This window comes from Oenanthe melanoleuca, chromosome 2, assembly GCF_029582105.1.
Source record: "Oenanthe melanoleuca isolate GR-GAL-2019-014 chromosome 2, OMel1.0, whole genome shotgun sequence".
In the NCBI taxonomy this organism is placed as follows: Eukaryota; Metazoa; Chordata; class Aves; order Passeriformes; family Muscicapidae; genus Oenanthe; species Oenanthe melanoleuca.
This window is the reverse complement of record NC_079335.1, coordinates 38,420,369-38,444,283: the sequence shown is the minus strand read 5'-3', so window position 1 is coordinate 38,444,283 and position 23,915 is coordinate 38,420,369. Positions and strand designations below refer to the sequence as shown.

The 23,915-nt window shown below is 38.1% G+C and overlaps 1 protein-coding gene across 1 annotated transcript in view; it reads left to right on the top strand.

The window, feature by feature from the left end:
* XKR4 (XK related 4) overlaps positions 1-11,219 on the top strand; it is a 211,642-nt gene extending 200,423 nt beyond the window's left edge. The window contains exon 3 of the mRNA XM_056484430.1: positions 9,116-11,219. Coding sequence (XP_056340405.1) covers positions 9,116-10,062 — 947 coding nt within the window. The 3' untranslated portion in view covers positions 10,063-11,219. The remainder of the gene's footprint in view (positions 1-9,115) is intronic.
* The last annotated feature ends 12,696 nt before the right edge of the window (positions 11,220-23,915 follow it).

Below are 23,915 nucleotides of genomic sequence, written 5' to 3'. Positions count from 1 at the left end.
CTGGCAGGTGGCAAGACACCCTTCAGAGAAAGAGGATTTACAGAATTTTGAGGAATGTTTCATGTATCCCTGTGCAAGGAAAAAATAATTTTCTTGAGTGGTCCTGGAAGGAACAGGTACAACCTGGCCCCTAAAGCCATGACCATATGTACAGCTTGTGCAAAAATGTGTTGGCTTGAGGTGATTTATGTGATGGGTTGATCTTGGACTGCAGTCAGACATTCCCCTAGTTGTTTGTTTACTCTGCTTCCTCAACAGGAGAGGGTGAAGAAAGAGGATAAAATACCTTGTGGGTTGGGGTAAAGGCACCACCACAGGCAAAACAGATTCAACTTTTAATGTAATTCATTGCCAGTGAGAACACGTGGATACTGAGAAACAGGGAGAAATTAAAGCAAAGTTTCCCCCTTTTATTCCCTTTTTACCAGAATAAACTTTGTTCGTTCATCCCTGACCCTTCTGCCTTCCCCATCCACGTGGCACAGGATGATGGACAGGGAATGGGGAGTTGCAGTCAGTCCTTACCATTTTCTCTCTCCTGCTTCTTTCTCCTCACACTTTTCCTCTGCTCCAGCATGGCATCCCTCCTACAAGGCATAGCTCCTTCAAGGTAAAACTGCTCCAATGTGGGCTCTCCAAAGGCCATATTTTCCTTCAAGAAATATCTATGGGCTGCTGCTGTAAATACTCTCCATCATGGTCCTTCACAGGCAGTGGGAAATCACCTGCTCTACCATGATCCTCTCCCAGAGCTACCTGGAGAGCCTCATCCCTTTGTTCTTCTCTCATCTTAGTGCTTACACAGCTGCTCTCTCATCCTTATTTCCCCCCTCCTCTGCCTGTTAGAGATTTCTATTCTTAATATATTTCTCAGAGGCACCAACATATTGGCTGATGGGCTCAGCTGTGTCCTGTGGTGGATCACCTTGGAGCTGGCTGGAAATACCTGTGTCTCTTCTGGGACAGGCTCTGACCTCTCCTTGTGGAGGTCACCCCGTGTGTCCCCTGCCAAAACTTGGACACCTGACTCCCAATTAGAAAACAGTTAGAAAACAATTAGAAACCAGTTTCTTGAAGAATTGATTAGGAAATCAATACTGTTTGTAGCACCACCATGCTTTCACTTCAGCAGATTTATTTCCAAATTTTATACCATTTCTGTTCTAGTTTTGTACTGTTGCTCTGAGAGTTGTTAGTCCAAAGTTTTACTTTCTTGCCCTTTTTTGATGTGTGGGTTCAGTCCACACCTGCAGCAGTGCCAAGCCAGCCACCTGGCAGGCCCCTGCCCTGTGAGCTGAGAAGAATGGCATACAAACCTTGGGGCAGGACACAGTGATTTTTGCAAAAGAAACAAATGCTAACACTAATTTTCTCCCTATTTGTGCTCATGCACTCTCATAAACTAAGTACTCTATATATAGACATAGACTATAGACTATAGATTATAGATTATAGATACAGCTATAGATATAGTTATTTAGATATATTATATAGATATAGCTAGATACAGATAGATATAGATATAGATTAGATATAGATATAGATATAGATGATATAGATATAGATATAGATGTAGATAGATATAGATATAGATATAGATGATATAGATATAGATATAGATATAGATATAGATATAGATATAGATATAGATAGATATATTATATAGATAGATATAGATAGACATAAAATTGTGTATTCTTTAATAGAAGGCTTGAATAATCTAAATGGCATTTACTGTGTACATCTTTGAAGGCAGGATCACTTTAATATTTTTTCAAAGCATTTCCAATAGAAAAAAGTTTCAGTTCATCCTGTTATATGCCATGGAAGGAAAATCTGGCTGGCTGGCTCTTACAAACCAGTGAAATATATGAGGATAGAATTTGTACACAAGTTCAACAGAAGAGTACTGAAGAAATCACAGAAATGTAGACCAACAGAAAAGAGTTTCCTCAAGAGTTAAGTTCTAACAGGATTTTTCACATCAAGTAAACTCCTTTTTCTCTTTCTCCTGTGGATGGCAGGGAGCTGCTGCTGTGAGAGGTGTCCCTGCCCACAGTGCATTGGACAGAGCAGTGCAGGTGGAGCTGTCTCCCATAGATGGTGCCCTGTATTTAACTTAGCATTAGGTTGTTGTGATGTTTCTTAAGAGCTAATGGCAGGGGGTTTGTTCTGCTTGGGGTTGCTGGATCCTCCAAATAATCCCTTGGGTTTTGTAAGCTACTTGCAGCAAGCTCAAGCCATTGAAATCCCTGAAATGTAGAAATCATGGAAATGAGCCTGGAGTCAGTGGGTATGTTTGTGCTGCACATACTTCACTGGAATAAAAGACACCAAATTACCTGACAGACAAGGTGTCTAGCTGTGAAAGTACAGAATCTAAGTTTAGACTCCTAACAGGCAAAATGATCTCCTGCTGTCTTGCCAAGCCTGGCAGCACACAGACTGCACAGCACACATGAGTACCTGGCAATTGTCACTGCCACTGAAGGACTGGACTTGACTGGGGGCTAATAAGGACTCCTAAACTGAAAGTTTTAAGTATTGCACATCTTTACTAGAGCAAGAAACTAACAAATCTTTAGAAAATGTAATTGAAAGGGAAGAGATCAGCCAGCATGTGAGCTAGTAACTGGCCTTAGCTGGGTATTCTGGCAGTGAGACTTCCATTCAAGTATCTGAAAGAGGCAATTACTTCTACAGATAGAGGAGAAGTAGTTTTTGATGGGAAGAGAGATCTCAATTACTTATTGTGGTCTTTTGAAGGATAGGAGAGAGCCAACTTCCATGGTTCTTGTGGTTCCTGCATACCAAGTTGCCTCTCTATCTGTGCTGATTGTATTCATGTTTCTAAGTCCTGAAACATTAACAACAAAAACTGGGTAAAATAATTAATTTGGATTTAGGGGCAAAGCAAAGGGAAACAGTGCTTGCTTTTATCTTGAAAAAAAATTATGATAATCATGCATGCATTTAAAGCTATGACCAGGATTACTGCTCAACAGAAACTTCTCAACTCTGTCTAACAGTTAGATTCTCTAAGGTGGATAAGATACTGAGTTCAGCAAGAGATAAATCATTAGCCAGGTGTTCTGTACAGACCCTAATAAACTGTTAAAGATATATACAATAAGCCAAATTTTGCCAGTTAACCCTGGTCCTCTACACAGAGTCCAAACCACTACTGGTAAAAAAATTAGGAGTAGGTAAAATGAATAAGTTTGAAAGTAATACAATACATGGAGTATTTCTTGATTTTTTTTCTTGAGGGCAATGACAAGTTGTTGTGGAGAGGCAAATCAAAGAAGCAGCTGAAAGTTGGAACATCAGAAGTGTCTATTAAAGGCAGCTGAGAGGACTCATGGGAGAAATTATTATATATATGCTAGCATGTTCTATGAGTATTGTGCAACACATAGGAGAAGTAATTTCAGGTGTAATTCTGACATATTTCAACAAGGAAGAGTTCCTGATACCCATTATGCTGCATTAATCCACCTCCCCCTCACAGTGGGAGAAAGTTAAGCCAAATGTTGGCAAGCTGATGAAACCATCTATGTTGCCTTGAAAATCCCCAGCTATGAATGAAGCCTGTGGAAAAACTGGAAATGTGAACTACTGGACACTCATCCTCAGACATGGACATTCCCATGTTTGTGGGTAGCAAACAGTTTGAGTGTAAAACCACAGGAGTGGAACATTTCAGTAGGGTGCCATTTCAATCTAGAAACAATCAGATATAGTGGAAGTCAAGAAAAAAGAAAAAAGTCCTTTTCTCACCTGAGGAAGCGTATTTCAGTTGAACAGAAAGCCTTTGATCTTGATTTAGGATAGCAAATGTATGACAACCTTGCTGACATGGGAAAGTAATGGGATTATTTTGGCAACATGTTTATGGGAAATAACCCAGCTGAGGGCAAGAGTTTATATTGTTGTCCCTTTAGAAAATAGGAACACATGAAACAAAAGCAAGTTTCATCTTTAAGTTTCACCTCACAGTATTGGTCAGGGAATGAGATCCATGAGCATGAAACACATACTGATGACCTATACACATGGCCCTTGCTATGACCAAAAGCTGCCCCTAGAGCCTTCCAAGCTTCCTGTGTGCCACACCACATATGGAAGCACAGTGCACACACCATGACATACACTGCTGTCATACACTGTGTTTGGGAACAAAAGAATTAGTGCAGGAACCCACAGACTATTGTCAAGCTGCCTGCAGGGCTGCCTCCACCTGAATCTCTAGCTCGTGCCTATACTTGCAGATCACTGTGGAAAAGATGTGTAAATATAGCAAGACAGTTTCTGGAGCTGGAGGGATGTAGTCATGGTATGCTAATTCCTAAAGGACTAAGATATGAATATTGGAGATGCTTGGCTTTGGTTCAGAGAAGCACCTGGAAGCTTGGATGCATGTAATGTCACTTCTCTGGCTGAGAAGGAAAATCAAAAAATAGGCTTTCTTAAAATAATGTTTCAAAGTCTCACATCCCAGGCAATGTTGTCACACCTAGGTGTCCTGCTGCATTTGGTATTCCTGCTTTTTATCTGGGAAATGGTGAGATGAGTACAAGTTTTAAAGGAAGGATGAAGCAGACAGACGCCTTGGAGTGGTTTGATTTCTGAAATCAAGTTGAATGTCAAGGAGCACTTGCTCAGATCAGTTCACTCATTTGTAGGCTTTCCAGCTGACTCAAGCTGCTCTGTCCTTTTACTATATAGGATTTATGTACTGATATGAATAGAAAAAAAAAGTAATTTATGGACCTAGATGTACCTTTAATCTTTCAAGACCAAATCAGGTTTCTCACAAATGCCATCGAGGAGAATTCCATTCTCAAGGATCTTGCTTGCTTCCTTGAAACAATATCACATTTGTGAATGTATTCATCTCTGCATACATTATCTTTTCACTCATATGCATTTGTTTTCACTTGTGAAATTCATATGTATGAGTTTCTTATCTTGTCTTTAATGAACTGTAGTTCATTGTAGTGTATTATGTATTATATTTAAAGTCTCCATACAGAAATGCCACAATCTATAAAATGCAAACATACCATATATGGAGAAATTAATAATTTCAGGGAAAGAACTTAAAATTATGTTTCAATCAAAGCAATTCTGCTCTTTGTGTATCAGACAGAAAGTCTGATAGACTCTCATTATATTAAGAATATTTGAAACTCATCTGTAATTAAAAAGATTTCATTCCTTTACACAAATAATATAATTAAGTAATGTAAACCATTCACAGAAAAAAAAAGAGGTTAAATTTTATTTTTCACTCAAAAGAGATTATAATTATTTCCTGGGAGAATACAATGCACTATTTTCTTGCTGTCGTGACTATTGTGGATGGGCTATGCTGCAAAGGCTGAAAGTGGGTATGTACACTCCCACTCTTTGCTATTTAAAGCATTTCAGGTGTCCACTCTAGAACCATACAAAAGCATCCTTTGCTGATGCAAATTGTGATGTTTTTCCTGTGCAAAGCCTGCATTTCTTTCCTCTTCAGGATCAGGAATTTAGAGATCAAATCATATACTGCAGAAAATGTTTAAAGATTCAGCTTTAGAAGAGAAGCATGCATTCCTGCTTCCTAAGGCCATTTTAGAGAATTCCTGCTTTCCTGTTCTTCTATCAGTCTGTAGTGGATGAGCACACAGTTCCTTGTGTACATATTCACTGGGAATGGCTATTTAGTCTTAATTTCCAAGATCAAGACCCCACATATAAGACTCTCACAACAAAAGAGAGTTAAATACACCAGAAAGCTGCTGCAGTACCCAAAAAGTGTGCAGAGACTGCAGGGGAGCAAGTGGGAAAGCTGGTTCTTGTTCTTCATGAATCTGACTCCACAGTTCTTGTCCAATCTGTTCATTTCTGAGTGGCAGATGAGTGTTCCTGACTGCACCTGCCTTGCTAAAATTTTTGTTTGATAGCAATAGAAATTTATTTTAGTTCATCTTTGAAACAGGGATAAAGAGGTTGATATGAACATATACTCAGCAGATGCATCAATATGTTCTAATTATTCATTCAGTGCTACAATAATTCACTTTATTTCTAACCATTCCCAGCGAATTATTTGTATAGTGACATTTATCAGCAAACTGCCATTTGCATCACTTTTACATCATTCTCCTCATTATTAACTTACTTTCAATAATTCTTTAGTGCTTGCTCTCATCAATAAAGAAAAATGGATGGAGCCCATGGAGCATTTAACTTTATCTTAATTCTGTATCCCTTAATACCATTGCCAATAGCCAAGAGCAGATACATAATATATTAACTGGCAATTCCTCCCTTTTGTACATTCCCTTGTCTCCTTTTCTCTCCTGTGTGCCAGTATCCCTGAGTTTGTTCTGTAAAAGCAGAGAATGATTCCCTATTAATCACTATTTAAATAACAGAATTACATAGCTATTGTACTTACTTCTTTATGTCCCAGACAATGACTATGAATTAATTAGCATTAGAACAGTGGAAATTCCTATGAATTTAACATTATATTCTGTGTGCATTATTGAATGGTTTTACACTTCCTAATGCAAAACTGATGATATCTCTACAAACCTCGGGGGGAGTGTGTGAGGTCATTAAAGTTAGATTTGCAAAGAAAATATATGGATTTCTTGCTCACATTATTTTTTGCCTGTGCTGATAGTGCTATTCTTGAGCTCTTGTTCAGAGTGGCTTGTTTGTATTGAAAGATTCTTTATCCTATTCATCTACCTTTCCCAACTTTTCATTTCATGAGGGAAATGAACTGTGTTTTTGCAATACTTAAGACATTCCTACAGGAAAACAAGAACTTACATTTTCAGCTCCCAGGGTTGTCATCAGAGATAATGGATACAGAAAGGCAGCCCAGTGTGAAAAAGCAAATATACATGTCAGAAATGAAAACACCAATTTATACCATGTCTCTTTCCTGTCTACATTGCTAATAGCTTATTCTCCATGAATAAAGATTCCAGAAGTAACTTTGGTGATTTTTTCATGCAGGCATCTGCATGGGAATAAATGTAATGAATTTTTATTAAAAATTCTCCCTGGAATCCTAAGTTTTCTCTATATTTCCTCTGATTGTTTGTTATTATTTTTATTTTTAAAGCAGGGGAGGGGGGGGTTTCAATTCATGGATTCATGGGAGCTCACAACATTATTAGCACCCTGCCAGAGAGGGAGGAACACTGGCAAACACAGTCCCTCCTGAAAGCAATGAATCTCTCTGTACTACTTACTGAGCAAAACCTTAGTGTTTCACCAAGTGAATTGTTTAAATAGATTTTATCTCCATAACTTATTTTTTTCTCTTTTAAAATAACCTTTTTGTTGTTGTTTTCTTTCAAAGTAAGTCACAACATGTATTTAGGCTTAAATTTACCATTTTCTATTGATACAATTTCTTAAAATTTGTACTACTTAAATAATATTTTTGATTGTTATGCTCTAAAGAAAGCTGTTTAATAGGAAAAAAAAATACTCGTTATGCATCCAGAACCAAGGGTTGTTGAAATGATTAAACAGCTTTTAACAACAGACAAAAGAAATGTTTTCTTCATGTCAGTTTGATTTAGTTCAATAACTAGTTCAAAGTTAAGGAGCTGCTTAGAAATAGAATAAGCTGAAACATCATTATCTTTAAATGGTCTATGAATAAATTCTCAGTCTGGGATCCTGAGACTTATGAATTCATTCATTAGCTGTATGTAAAATTAGCTTTGGTAGTAAACCAGTTTTAAATATAAAATGCTTGATACATTTTTCCTCTGTATACAACATTTATTGCAATTTTATTTAAATAATAAATACACTTGAAAGGCAGAGATTTTGCATTTCAATTGCAATTCCCATTTCCATCCAAAGCAGCTGGATACAAGTCATAAGTAAATAAAAATTAATCTTCTAGTAAAGAAGAATTATCATTCATTTCTACCAGAATGCTATGTAAGTATTTATCATTTGAATAATTATGCTGAACTATGCAATTTTTGAAATGGGAATGTAAGGTGTTTTTCTGGTACTGTATGGAAGCAACAGATTAGTTTAAAAGTCAGATTCATTTCAAAGCAACATTTTTTCCCCAAATTTGCCTACTGACAAGAATCAAATTCCCTTGCGGAGAAAAGAGTAGCACACATTTAAAATAAGTATAGAGAGGTCTATTTTTATAACAATTGCTTTACAGTTTTTGTATTTTCACAAAATTAATGCTTTAAATCTTATGAGAAATAATTTCACATTGAATGCTTTTAATATTTCTCAGGTTTTACTAAAATATTATAGTTTAGGGCCTTGTAAACAGGCAACTTCATGATACATTGGAGATAGAATGGCTATGTAAATTAAAATATATAGGCTTGCACTATTGAAACATCTTTACTCATAATTTATAATGAGTAAAAAAAATTCCAACATTTTAAAAATAGATTTAATTTCCAGATGAAAAGAAATAAGTTCTGACATTTTCTACTTACTAAAATTCTGTTTTTAAATTGTGAAAAAATATAAAAATGGGCTTTTTTTTCCCTCAGCAAGAGTAAGGCAGTCATTTTAAATTTTGATGTAACAAGAGTAACATGAATTTATTTTTAACATGTAGATTTATGTTCACGCTGTTATTGATTTATTTTATATGTAGATGATGCTGGCATTTTAATTTGAAAGACTTGGTTGCTTTATATTAGGTTTATTTAAGGGCTTATCAAAATCAGAAAATTCATAATCTATAAAAACTATATGTTTCTATAAAAACAATAACCACAGTAGGTCAGCTTCAATCGCACAGCTGACAGAGACACCTGTTCCCGACTTGGGCAAAGTTATGAATTAATTAATTAATTAATTAGTTTCAAAAATGTAATTGCTGGGGAAAAGGTTCAGAGCATGGTTTAATGGCTGCTCTTGTTTGTGTGTAGGCAGAACCTGGCAGTGACATCTCAGCAGCAGAGTTTCATTTCTCTGAGCTGAAGGAGAAGGAGGAGGTTCTATTGTGCCAGCACTGGAGAGCGTATTTAAAGCAGCAAGGATCTCACTGTTTTCAGCCAAGTGCTGACATACTAATTATGCCTTAACTGCATCTCCTGTTTCCTCCTAGGTCTTACTGCTGCAGCATCCCTGGTATCCCTGGCTTGGGCTTTGGCTTCCTACCAAAAGGCGCTCCGTGACTCCCGGGATGACAAGAAGCCCATCAGTTACATGGCAGTTATAATCCAGTTCTGCTGGCATTTCTTCACCATTGCAGCAAGGGTCATTACTTTTGCTCTGTTTGCCTCGGTTTTCCAGCTGTACTTTGGGATCTTCATCGTGCTGCACTGGTGCATCATGACCTTCTGGATCGTTCACTGCGAGACAGAGTTTTGCATCACTAAGTGGGAGGAGATCGTTTTTGACATGGTTGTTGGGATAATCTATATCTTCAGCTGGTTCAATGTCAAGGAAGGAAGGACACGCTGTAGGCTTTTCATTTACTATTTTGTCATCCTTTTGGAGAACACCGCCTTGAGCGTTCTCTGGTATCTGTACAAGGCCCCTCCAATCTCTGACGCATTTGCCATACCAGCACTGTGTGTAGTGTTCAGCAGCTTTTTAACAGGCATTGTTTTTATGCTGATGTACTATGCCTTCTTTCACCCCAACGGACCAAGGTTTGGGCAGTCACCAAGCTGTGCTTGTGAGGACCCTGCCGCTGCCTTCACCCTTCCCCCAGAAGTGGCCACGAGCACCCTGCGCTCCATCTCCAACAACCGCAGCGTCACCAGCGAGCGCGACCAGAAGTTCACCGAGAGGGACGGCTGTGTGCCTGTGTTCCAGGTGAGACCCACTGCACCCTCCACACCTTCCTCCCGGCCCCCAAGGATTGAGGAGTCTGTCATTAAAATCGATCTGTTCAGGAACAGGTACCCGGCGTGGGAGAGACACGTGTTGGACAGGAGCCTGAGGAAGGCCATCCTAGCCTTTGAATGTTCCCCCGCTCCTCCACGGCTACAGTATAAAGATGATGCCCTCATTCAGGAGCGCTTGGAGTATGAGACCACTTTGTAAACAAAGCAAAAACACAGCTTGAAGCAGCTCCAGCGTTGCAGTCCAAATTAGGGGTTGACAGTAGGGCTGTAGGAACAACTAAACTGCGTACTACGAGTAGAGCAGCAAGCTATAGTGTTCTTAGTCTGGCTATCATCATGATTATCATTTGATCCACTGTGTGCAGTCTGTCTGCAGGACACTGATACAGCAGCATCTTCTGAAAGCCTCAAAAACCCCAAACCCTGACCCACACATACAAATCAGTTACATCAGCTGGGGGACCTCACCCACCACCCCTTACTGCTATGAAACTCTGACTGCACAGTACTTACAATCAAACCAACACAAAGGCTCTGACCTGAGCTCCCAACTTCAGCCATTAGGTTATTTTATTTTAGAAATGAATGATTGATATTTCCATAATCAATGGCAAAAACAAAAAAAACCCCACACCTTTTCAAAAGTAACGAAACTGTAGCACACGGTGTTGCTGTTAGGAAAACTGTTTTCTGGGGCAAAAAGCAGGAGCTTAGTAGTCTTCAACACTCCCATAAATCAACCATTCAGGTTAGAACAGGATTGCAAAATAGTTCTTAATTAAAAAGAAATGTCATCATGTTTATAAGGCTGTCAATGGAAAAGAAACTAAATTCTGATTAATTAGATCCTTAAAATTAATACTACCAGAACTGTTTGTTTTCTGTGGAATTTCAAAGTCTTTTTTACATGCAATTTAACTTCTTGATGTTCAACAGAAACTCTATGCAGCTCACTTCTGGTTTTGAGGGGAAATAAGGAGCTCTAGCACGTAGTGATATTCATTAAATGATAATCATGATTCAGTGTTCAATTTGCAAAAAAAAAAAAAAAAAATAAAAAAAGTGTAAAAGAACAAGGAAGTATAGTTTTCATATTCTAAACTTTTTGGAGGACCCCATTCAGATATCTCAGAAGAAACTGCAAGGAGCTGGACACACTGAAACTTGTCTGTTTCAGGACTGAGAGTGCATGATTCAGTGTGTGAATGTATGCAGGTGTGACAAGAGACTGACATGCCATACCCTTCTAGTGCCAAACACTGTAGAACTGCAAGGTTGATATTGCCTGAGGGACACGACAAGTGGCACAAGCCCTACCAGAAAAAGAAGCAGGAAAGACCAACCAAGCTCTCAATGTGTAGAGACAGCTCTGATTTTTTCCCACCCAAGGTGAAAGTGATGTCTTTTAAGGCTTTCAGCCACCTCTTAGTAAGTATATTCACTGGAGTATAATATAAACAAGCTATGTGGAAGAGCCTCTTCTGCCTGTTCGAGACTGGTGTCCAGATGTGTCTAAAAATTAGAATCTCTTGTAATAGAGTGCTTTTGCTGCAAGCTTTTGGGTTTTAAATACCTCCCTAAATCTAGTTAATGGTATTATACTTTATGTTAAAAGTATCCCCTGATGGTGCTTTCAGATGCATTAAAGGTGCAAGTCAAAATTTGATAGTATTTTTTTTAAAGCTGGTGCAGAGTGAAAAACTCATGGATTATTTCAATATTTTTGTAAAGTAAAAATATGGTATAAAAGGTTACTTTTTATAAACCTCAAATCTTTTAATACATTTCATTCTCTTTATAGCTTAGATTTTAAGAATTGGTCCATGAATTTTATTAAATGGCTTTTGCAGGTTGACATAAACCTGGTTTTCACACATTATGGATTTGTTTTGCAGTGTAATGCCATATGAAAGCCTACATGGGTACTTTTAGAATACTCTATAAACTGTGGATCCTGCTTCAAATGTAAGTGGCTTGTAAAGACACCAAGTGATTCCATGAGAAACAATTTGCTATAACTATTTCCATCCATTTTAGGAGAGAGAAGCAGAACTGAAGAGTTACTGTTGTAAATGGCATTGTCAGGGTGGAGAAAACCTGATAATTGGTATTGTAATCTTCACTGTCAGATATATCCAGTGTAGTCACTGCTGTGTATGCTGCTGGGTAAATTTCTGTCTTTCCTATTACGAATATTTGTACTATGAAATGGCCAAGGTTACACAGACTATGTTTATTTGTATGTGTTCAATTAGCCATTTTTAATGTTGACATTTTTTATTAGTGAAATATTCGATACCTATTGTTCTTTGCTGGGGCGAGTTCCTCAAAACAAAAACCTGTGGAAGTGCAGGAATCTGCAAAGCAGAGGGAACTTTACACAGATCAGAAAAATCCTATGCTTCAGGGGTTTCCTAGGTATTTTCAAATTAAGCAATGGCCAACTGCCTCTATAATTTTTTTTTAAATAAAACAAATCTTTGATAGTCTAAACCTGAAGCTTTTTACAAAGTGATTACCCTTTTCTTCCTGGAGACCCAGCTGATTTTTCAGAGAAAAGCACTCATGTTTTTTTCAGAAAATATGCCACTGCAAGAACTGCTAAAAAAAAAAGATTTTGGGAGCAAGTCCTTTGTCCTGTCCTATTCAATAGACCCTGCACTCCAGAATCAAGTTCCAGTTCACAGAAGGGAATTGCTGCTTTTCTTTCCATGAAGGCACATGTGAGCTCTGTGATCCAAGATGTGAGGGTTCCTTTTCGAGGCACTTTGAAGTGCTTGCTGCTGCTTTAACAACTCGGAAATTGGAGCCTGAGTGAGGCACAGTGGGCAGCCTTGCCAAGCTTCAGTGTCCCAGCAGCACCTCCTGGGGAGAGGGGCAGCATCACTGCTGCCAGCCAGGCTCTTCCTCTTCTCATCTGCCTCCCATCCTCTGGCTCTTCCTCAGAGCTGTGAGCCCTTTGGGCAGGCTGACAGAACTGAAGAAAGGCTGCTTCACATGGCATTTAAAGAGTTAAGGTCTTCAGCAGTGCTTGCATTGCAAGGTTTCTGAAGAAGATTTGGGATGAGTTTGTTTGATTTGCTTTTATTTGGTTTTGGAAGGAAGGACACAGAGTTATTTGTCCATGTGGTTTTTCATGCTTGGCATTTATTTTCTTTACTCTCACAGCATTTTAGATTTTTAATAATGTTTGTAAAAATGTTTGTCTTAAGCAAACTGCAGCAGAGCATGAGTGCAGAGTGACATATATATGTGTGTTTGTGTATATATATTTATATATATGCAGCACTATGTATATACACCTTGTCCTCAGAATTCAATCTGGCTATTTGAGGCAAGGGTAGAAGTTATTATGCACTAAGTCAAAATTTGCTCTCCAAAATCTTGCTCTCTTACATTCATAACATCAGTGTTGCCTGCACTGAGCACAGGGCAGTGACTGAAATCTGAACACTGATGACTACATGGGCAGTTTCCTAATGTGCATTGCTGTGAGTGGTCACATCAAAAGCTGTAAGAATTTTTCATAGAAATTGCCAAGATTAAACACAGTCCATGCTGAAATTCCATTATGGCCTTATGGACAGTTAATAATCAATATGCACTCTTTTTTTTGCCACAGAGAGTTCTAAAACCAATAAAGTTCAACTGAGACAGCAATAGCAAAAATAAAATTTAAAAAAGGACTTGTAAAAAACCCAAACTTCTGCTTTTGAAATAATGAAAACATCAGGCCTTCATATTTTCATATTTACATTCTGGTAGAGAAAAATAATCACATCTATTTGTTAGAAGTAAGACTTACAGGAGCATTGCTCTAGTGAACCAAACAAACTTAGCAGCAGACTTAATGGTAATTTATCTGGTTAAAAACTTGGTCCTAAAATTCTGAGAGTTGTGGATTTTTCTGTTGCAGAAAAGGCAATTCATCTACTATCACTAATGAAATAAAGGTGATGTATACCCATGTTCATTCAGAAAACATGCAAGAAAATGTAAGAGAAAACTTTTTTTATTTATTTTAAAAGCTGTTTGTTCTGTAATGGGATAATTTTTCTTAAATAAGTTCTTTACAAATATGTGCAATACTTTCTTTTCATGCATATTTAATAATGAAAAAACTAATTTCCAATTTTGTTTATGTCAATTTAAATATGCTTCTTGTGACAGAACAATGTTTCTTTGCTTGGGTTATACGGACTTGGTGGCACATATACAATATTTTTGTTGTCAAACCAACAAATTTTCTATTAATTAATTTTTATAAAATTGGAGAAAATTTTCCTTCCAAAATTTAATGCTAGGCCTCATCTGCCTGATTTTGTAAACTTTTAAGCAGAGGAGGAAAATTACAATTTTATTGGCGATTTAATTTTTAATATGTGGTGAATAGCTATTAAACCTGTATTAGTTTAAAACATATGATGGTCTTTCCAATACATCATTATCTCCCCAAAAGAGCAATTCATAAGTGGTACTAAAAGTAGAAGTGCTGCTTTATTTGGAAAGGGACTCCCAATCATGCAATATGCTCATTTACTTTTTATTGGCCAGCAAATATTCACAACTAGACTGTTGGGGTTTTTAGAACACAAATTAAATGAGTTTGAAGTGTTTGTGATTTGATCATATCACTCCTAAGGAGCCTTAAAAGTGGCACTCTACTGAGTTTCAGTTGGCTCTGCCAGTGATTCAGCTTCCAAAGCCACTGCCCCTTCTCTGCTCCCTGCCTGAAGCTGTGCAATGCAGAGTGGCTGAGATGCTGTGATTTACTCTGCACCCCCTGCACTGCCTGCACAATGCCAAGGAAAAGACTTCAGCAGGTTCCTGGGGTCCTACTGCTGCCTCTCTCACTCCTGTGCATGGTGGGAAGCAGAGTAAATTGCATCTGTGCATGCATCTAAACAAGCCTGTGTAAGTTAAACCCCTACAAGGTGTGAGATGGAAATAATCACAACACATGTCCATGAATCTGCAAGCCCAGCACCACAATTATTAATTCTGCAGTGTAACAACGCAGGACATGGGAAGAATTATCTAAATACACAATAAGCCATTTAGTTTGGCTAATTGTAGCAATTATACTAGCTCACTTGGAGCCCATGCTCTCAGCAGAAAGCCAAATGGAGGGAGTGGCAAACAGCCATTTGTGTACCAGAGACATTAAATTATAAAATCCTCACTTGATTGTTTATAGAACTATATCTTTTCATTACAGCAATGAATCCATTCCTCTTTATTCTGATAAAAGAGATAAAATACAAAATGAGAACAGATTCTTTTACACTTGGGAATAAAAAAAAAAAAAACATGACACAACAAATTGCTGCAGTTCCCACGTAGTGAATTTTTAAAACAAATTCTGCCATCATTTTCCCTTGGCTGCAAATTGCTGAGTGATCTGCTTCTGAGATTTCTCACATCTGGTATGAGCAGACTTCATTACAGGAGAGACAGAGATGACATTATAGTTAGGGGAATGGTGTCACTGATGAAGAGATCATTTACAAAGCTGTTTTAACACATAAGGGTCCCCTGGCACCATTTATTTGACCTCAGTGACCTCAGTGACAGACTTTGGTGAGATTTCTTCACTGGTATGAGTATGTCAAAATCAGGCCCTGACCTAGAGTGAACTATATGAATTCTGACCATGGAGATTTGCTTAATGCCAAAAACCCTTTATGGCACTTGGCTCAACCTGAAATACATTCCCTAAACTTAGTGCTGACTCAGCATGAATCAAAGATTGCTTATTCTTTCCTTTTTCACAAATATACCTACTTTGACTGAGTTGCTGTTTTGTGATCCTTTTAAGAAGACTGAAAAATGTCTCTGAAACCAGCCATTTCTAGTGATTCTTACAAAAGCCAAATCCTGACCGGTACATTCATTAAAAAGAACTTTTTCTAACTTTGTAAGCTTGGCTCCTCTACTTACATTTTGCTCTAAATGCTTTTCATTGCATTCTCATGCAATGCAAAGTGGATTTTACATACCCATTAGTAAGCTGTGTGCCTACTCTGAATCCTAGGGCAAAGAGAACAGATATGCAAGATTCAGGGCAAAAAGTACTCTTCAGCACACTTATGGGGTGATTTGCATGAGCCAGAGAAGTCAAATAGAACCTTGTGTATAGTTACAACAGACTTATACATATAGTTGCCATATTCATGGGGAGAGATTTACAAGAAATTGTGATGTAAGTGACCAACTAATAGAAAGATCAAATCTCAAGTACATGCAAGGCAGGGTAAAATAAAGCCAAGAAACTTTAAAGTGTAACCAAAAATCTCATTTCAAGGAATGGTTGGAAATTTAAAAATGTAACAGATTTGTCAATGTAAAAAAATGCAACTTTCATAGAAAGAAAGATATGACCACTGTAAGTTGTCTCTATCTGGAGGTTTCAGCCTCTTATTTCAGATAAGTTTGGAAAGCAATTGCTTCTGGCATGCTGCAGCTCCAGGAATGCTAGCAGCTTTTCTGCACAAGATCTGTTCTGCTGTAGGAGTCCACATCCTTTTAACAAAGCATTGAGTTTGGGGTAGTTTTTTTAACTGAGCTGCACCTCACAAAAACCTTTTTTAGCATGAAATAGGTATGTGCACTCAGCCACCTAGCGTGTGAGGGTGCTGCAAAACAGAATTTCACAGACCAGTGGTTTCCTCAAGGTAAAAAAGCTGCTAGTTGAATGTCCAGAAGAGCCTGCAGAGACATAACACAGTGCTGAGGCAAAGACTGTGTCTGTGTGCCACAAGTCTGCTCAGGGCAAGGGCTGGTCATAGTCCAGCACAATTTTCCCCACCTCATGCACCAAAGAGCTCACAAAGGAGAGGAAAACCACGTGCATGGGCTGGATGGAAGCCACACCACTTGGGGACCAGCTGCCTGGCACAGGTGCAGAGCTCAGAATAGGTACATCGAGGGTCTCAGGCTCTTTGTGCTCCTCCAAACTGCACTATTTAGGAGCTCCTGAACATTTTTAATGCCAGATGTTCAAGGACGGAAAAATTGCCGCCTGGACTTGGTCAGACACAACTTGGTCTTCACAGCACAAAGTTAGCTCAGCTGCTATCTGCCACCTAAGCCTGCCAGGATACTCAGAGCAGGTATTCTGCCCATCTTAGCTGAAAGAACTGGGTCCTCTGTGGTGCTATCAGATGGGGCTTTGCACTGAAATACTCATGAGGGCTTTTCCAGCAGTAAATTGGTGGCAGAGACCAAAGGGAGAGCCAGATACAGTGATCTCTTCAGCTAGCAATGATTCATATCTTTAGCTGCTATCTCTCAGGGGAAGAATATAGGGCTGCAATCTGGTGAGGAGAAGGGCAATTCTCCCTGCCTCATATTTTGAACTGTTCTTCCTCCTTGTGGAAAATGTAAATGTGGACATATTAATGTAGACCTGTGCAGTGTAGACATACTTCTAGTATTTTGACATGTTCAGTCCCTTTAGTGTTAAGGACTCTGAAATTGTTGAGCACATCCAGTGCCATTGCCTACACCCAGCCAGAGAAATGTCTGCAGGAAACATCTGGGGCAGAAGCAAAATCACTTTGCTCACCTTCCAACCTGACCAAAAGCTGTATGAACATGGTTAGCACTGTGACAAAGCCTGGATCTCTACATGCTGCCTTGAATCAGGTCTGTTCATGCACTGGGAGCTGCTCTGGCCACATTCTCATGGCTTTTCTTTGGAGCTCAGGCAGACTTTGTATGGACACCAGAGCTACACTTGTAGTTTACCTGTAGTTCCTTGAGCCCAAGTTTCACCCACTTTGAGATCCCAGTTCCTTTGCCAAACAAAGATCAGTTTGAGCTGAGCAAAGGGCAAAAGGCTCTGTGCTATCTAGCAAAGCACGTGGAGCAGACATGGTTCCATGGACAGTACATCTGAACCACAGCTGTGTGCAAATTGCCCAGGTTATGGTGAATGCAAGACACTCAGTGTCCACAGCACACTACAATGAATACTCTATGTCAATGTGTTTGCTTTTATCATAGTAAAAATAGTAGGATCTTATCTCATGCTTGGGAGCAAATTTACAGTTTCAAATGCATTTATATACATATATATATATATATATATATATGTATGTGTGTGTGTATGTGTGTGTGTGTGTGTGTGTGTGTGTTTGTGTATACACGTGACAGTGAGTCCTGAGATTCTATTAGGATTCAATTTACAATTCATTTCATCCTTAGCCTAAAACAAAAATAGGATCAGGAACATTGTCATCAAGGATAACCAAGTGGTAACTGCAAAAAAGAAAATTATATTATTGGGAAATACATTCTAATCATTATCAGAAACAGCCTTGTGATTTAGTGTGCCAGCACTTTAAGAAAAATTTATGGAGAAAATATGTCTAATGTTATATTTCAGATCTTAAATATTTTGATAAAAGAGTAGAGCAGGGATAATTGTGTAAAATACAAAAGGATTTTTCACATTTATTTATCAAGGAAAAAATCATATAGAAAAATAGCAAAGGGATCAATTAAACTTTTGTTTCATGGGATGTAATGTTGATTATATTTGTTTCACTATCAGTTATCACTGTTAGTAGTTTATGAAGGAAATAACCTGCAATAATTTTGATGGTTTGCTTTGACTGAAGAACACTAATTTGGTTTGTTATCCAACACATGCAGTTTCCTGATGCAAGCTCTCAGAAGGAAAGAGTTGCTCTTGCACAGATTACATACTGAGATAAATTTCAACTGCATGTACTTGAAAACAATACTCCTGTCAATTTAAATGTACCATACATATGCAGTAACTATTTCTGAAATTCTGATTTTTTTTTCAATATATTCTGCATTATTATATGTCAATCCCTGTCTGTTTCTCAGACAATATTTGATGAGAATTGACTTTAAATTTTATGCAGCTGAGGAAGAGACTACTAGCCAGTGGAGGCACTTGCTTCTCAGAAGTTCAGATATATGTCTAGAGCTCTTCACCTGTGTCACCATCCAGCATTGAAAAAGGTGGGAGGTTTCCAAGGAGATCTGTTAAATGTCAGAAAGATCCAAAATTGTCATGACTGGGTCAGACAATGGCAGTAACTACAGAGGAAAAGTTTGAAAGTAGTCACTAATGACTTTCAGCATCTTTCCCTGAATTTCCACTTTGGGACACACATCGTGCGCCTGTCAGCAGCATCCAGGTGTGCTGGGATCACCAGCACTGTGGAGCTCACTCTGGCTGGAAGTGAAGACAAAGTAGGCAGCTGGTTTCCAGCTCTCCCTGGGCTATTGGGCTGGCCCATGGGACATATTTCACTGAGAACACTTCAGCTCTTGGTGAGATTGCCACACCAGTCTGGGCAGGATTTAGCCTTTAGATAGCACGGTATGGACAATGAAAAACCTTCCTTTGTCAGCAGAGAGGGCAGCTGCCACTATTTATAGTCACAAAGTGCCAGCATATTGTCATGTATTTGTGGCTGCTATCGATTCCTCCTTTTTTATTTTATTGGAACTGCTCGGAACTTGTCGGGTTGCACCTAGGTTGATTTGCAGCTAATTAATTCAACAGACATTTTTAATCTTGCAAATCTGTGGCTTGTAATGCAGTGATCAAGGTCCTGTGAACAAACATTAATCAGTTCAGGAGGAAAAAAAAAAAAACCTAAACCATTGTTAGCTGTGTTCAATGAGGTGCCCACACTGGAAAGAGAGATCTAGAAGAAATGCAACATTAGTAAGTTCATCCTAGCTAAGCTTTCATCATTCATCTTGCAAAACATTTATCTATTTGATTTGTTTCATATATGCAAGGGCTTGTATTTTAAAGAGGATTGCTATGGTTGAGACAGCTTTAGTTACCATCAATGTGAAACTGGCCAAATTTCCTTCTGGTCATTTATTCATCTTATCAGCCAAAAAGTCATTCTATCAGCAGCAGTACAATTTCATCCTTGAGATGACTGTACTGATTGTGCAACTGTTTATCCTGAAGAAACTACTGTAACATAAACATACTGAATTTAACAAAGAACTGGGTGAACGAATGAAGAAAATATTGTTTTTCATTGCTTTTAACCCACAGGTGGATGTTAGCTACTTTGACATGAGGCAGAAGGTAAAATTTAAAAAAATAATGCTGCTTACAGAGATATCTGAATAATGGAAAGGCTGCTATTAGCAAAGCACTTATTTTTTTTCATCATCAGAAACAGTGTAGGTTAGTACACACAGTTTTATAAAATCAGCAAGAATGAGTGGGAGGTTTAGGGTTTAACTTAACTCTGGTACTTGTAGGAACACAGTTACAACAACATGGGACTCAGCAAATGCTCTGGCTTGGCACCCTCCTGATCCAGAATTTTCAGGTGGGATGATGTCAGAGCCTCCTCCAGCCAGGCTGCACAGGACACTAATCTGTGCACACATTTTATTGTGGAAGCATCTCCTCTGGTGACCTCAGCAAGGATTCCCGAGATCAAAAAAACAAAAGCAAAAGGATGATTCCTTGGGTCAGGATTAAGAGATGTTTGTGAAACGCTTTGGAAAAGCTGCCCCTGCTGTTTCAGTGGATAAAAGGAGGAGCAGAGTCTTTTAACAGCTAAAAAACCCCAAAACTCAATAAACAAATCTTGATGCCAAAATACTATCTCTGGTGCAATTTCTCTCTCCTCGGGGGAAGAAAATTCTTTATGTGTTACAAGCTAACACACAGGGAGACAGTTAAAAATTCTTCTTAGATATAACTTTGTTGCTACTGACAAGAGTTGTTTATTAGCAATAAGATACAAAAGTGTCTCAAATTAAGCCGGGGAGACAAGGATTTTGTATGGCAGTTATGCCAGCGACTGTTAGATTTAGAAATGATAGATCTTTGTAATAGATTATGGGTCAGAGAACCTGTATTGCCTTCTTCATGGAGGATAAACCTCAGATGGCTTCCACAAGAAACATAAGGCTTAGAACAGGCTCAAGAGAGGGTCTTTTCTTTATATGAAGTATTATAGGCTTGGTGTTGCTCAGCTGGTTGTTCATTTTCTCATGCTCTCAATTTCTCACCCAGTACATCCATGAAGAAACAATGGATTTGCAGGTGCTTGTTCCTGTATTGCCAATAGTCCTCACATCCACTTCATGTACACTGAGGAACACACACATAGAACAGTGCAAAGGCATAGAGCAGGGGAAAAATAGAGAAAATGTAGATCAGAAGATGTGACAGAAGCTCTATAATTAGGAAAGAACCATGAAGCTTTAGAGAAGGTGAGCCTTCACAGCATTTGTTCATGCTCAGGTATTCTGTCATTTAGCTCCTCATGGAAATTTCTGCTGAAAAACTTCCAGTTATATTAGATGTTATCATCAATTCTTGCTTGTTTAGTAGCAGAAACAGTCTCACCCTGATTTCAGCAGAAAACACTGTGGAATTATCCGTGACCTCATGCATGATCTGTAAGTGTAGCATATCACAATAGGTCTCTTTTCTTCATAGAAAGATTTACTCAGAAAGGTTTGCAAAGCTTGCTAGATACTGTTCTGATGTTTTTTCCTGCTTCCATTTTTCTCTTGTGCATATGAGCCTCTTATGCAAACCTCACCAATGAGAAAAGGCAATGCTCAGGTTACCTAAGAAACTTTGTTTTCTCATGTCATTGTACAAGATTCAAAAATTCCTTTGCACAACACCTGGCTATGGGATAACTTCTACAGCTAAGATGGAAAACCGAGTTAAAAATGCAAACATGAAGTAATTTTCTCAATTGCAAAGCAGAAATTTTATTAAAGACAGCTGTCACATCTTGATTTTACTTCAGGTCAGCTTCATCATTCCACAGCCTTGGTATATGCCCATAGCAACCTAAAAATTGGTGTATTTTGTTTCTGAGGTAATTTCTGACTCACAGAACAGCCCATAATAGGGATCATGTTGGATTAGCAAACAAGGATCTGCCATTCCTCTGCAGTTCTTTAACAGGACTGCAGTTCCCTTAAATCAATTCCCATTGATTCTCAAGGGCAGAAACTGTCCCCTGTGTAATTTGTTCTGCTTGAGGGAACAGATATTTTGCTGTCTCTTCTCTGAGTTCTGTATTATTAACAAGCTAATGTTTATCCTAACAGATGAGAATCACTGTATTTTCCTGCAGGTGCCACTCTGTGTATAAGATATCTCAACAGGGGCAGCCTCCTCTGTTGTTCTTCCCATGCTTGCTCACCTGCCTCTTTAATCAAATGTTAACTGAACAATTGTTATTCCACATGCTGCAGAGCCAGGCAAAACCCAGTTTGACTTCTGGATTTGACCTGTGGCATTAGCAAATGGGAGATTCGTCTTCTCACTGTAAGCTGAGTGCATTGGAAATGGTACCCTCTGGGACACAATAAGTGCAGCTCATTATCATATTGGTTTTGTAGCAATTCACCAGAGCACAGCTGTGCTTTGAAACTTTGTGCAGCTCTCTGTAATCTTCATGCATTTAAAGGAAAAAAAAAAAAAAAAGAAAAAAAAGAAAGAAAAAAAACGGAAAAGGAGAAAAAAGAGAAGAGAAGAGAAGAGAAGAGAAGAGAAGAGAAGAGAAGAGAAGAGAAGAGAAGAGAAGAGAAGAGAAGAGAAGAGAAGAGAAGAGAAGAGAAGAGAAGAGAAGAGAAGAGAAGAGAAGAGAAGAGAAGAGAAGAGAAGAGAAAAAGGAAAAGAAAAGAAAAGAAAAGAAAAGAAAAGAAAAAAGAGAAGAAGAAAAGAAAAGAAAAGAAAAGAAAAGAAAAGAAAAGAAAAGAAAAGAAAAGAAAAGAAAAGAAAAGAAAAGAAAAGAAAAGAAAAGAAAAGAAAAGAAAAGAAAAGAAAAGAAAAGAAAAGAAAAGAAAAGAAAAGAAAAGAAAAGAAAAGAAAAGAGAAAAGAAAAGAAAATCCCAACTTCTAATTGTTCTTCCTCAGCATTCATTGTTCTCTTTGCAATGTGCAAGGAGCATGTCAGTTAATTCACATCAGATATATAAGATGGATTCCTACAAAATATATTAATTAACCCAGTGATAATTAAAAAAAGCTTATTCTCCATTCATTACAGCAAAATTTATATTCAGATAAGGCTAGTTTGTATGTTTTTCCACCCTCCATTTCTCCATATACAGAACTCCAGGTCTGTTTTCAGGTTGACTGGTGGATTTGATTTGGTTTGGGGAAATGTGCAAAAGTGTTTCTAGGCTGTTAGTAAAACAAGGGAGCTTTCCAAAGCAATTCCACATGAGGCAAATGATCCTAAAAGACAGACTTGATAACAGCTGTGCTTACAAAATTTAAAAAAAAAAAAAACAAACAAAAAAAAAATAACAACAACAAAAAAAAAAAAAACAAACAAAAACCCAAAAGACAGTCTTAGAAGACTGATGGAGAAACTTTGCCTGGTGCACATGTCAATAAGTGACACTTACACCAATGCTCTGGACAGGAGCATTTATTATGCTGGGATTTGCTTTGATTATAGGCAGTTTCTAATCAGAAAGAACTTCCCTGAAGGTCCACCACAGCAAATTAATTACTTTCTCTTGACTTTAGTGGAGTCAAATAAGCCCCAGGAGAGGACACATGGGCATTTTGGTTTTAAATTTCACAACACCAGTCTAAGTAAAATTTCTTTTTTAAGGAATCTCTTTAGTAGCTACTTTACAGTGGACTAGAACTTTACTGTCAAGAGAAATTTTCAGTCTTTGTGCACCCAATACTGATATGGCCAAGTTATTGAAAATGTCAGAGGAAGAAATATCAGGCTTTGTATTAAAATAATAGTCTACTGGAAGGAATACTAAAGCATTTCTAGGTCTTCCAATTCTGTTAATCACTGAATGAGGCCAAGATACCTCACTGGATTCCAGGATAAATTAAAATGTTTAAATTTTCAGATAGCTTGTGAATATATTAATTATATTTTAATATTTTCTATTAAATAAAAACTGTCACTTGAGCTATATATTTCAATTTCAGTTTCAAGACATATATATATCTTTCTGTGAAGTTCAAGTCACTGAGCCCCAGGGAAAAACTTGGATAAACTGGGGAAGTGAAATTTAATCCTAAACTCA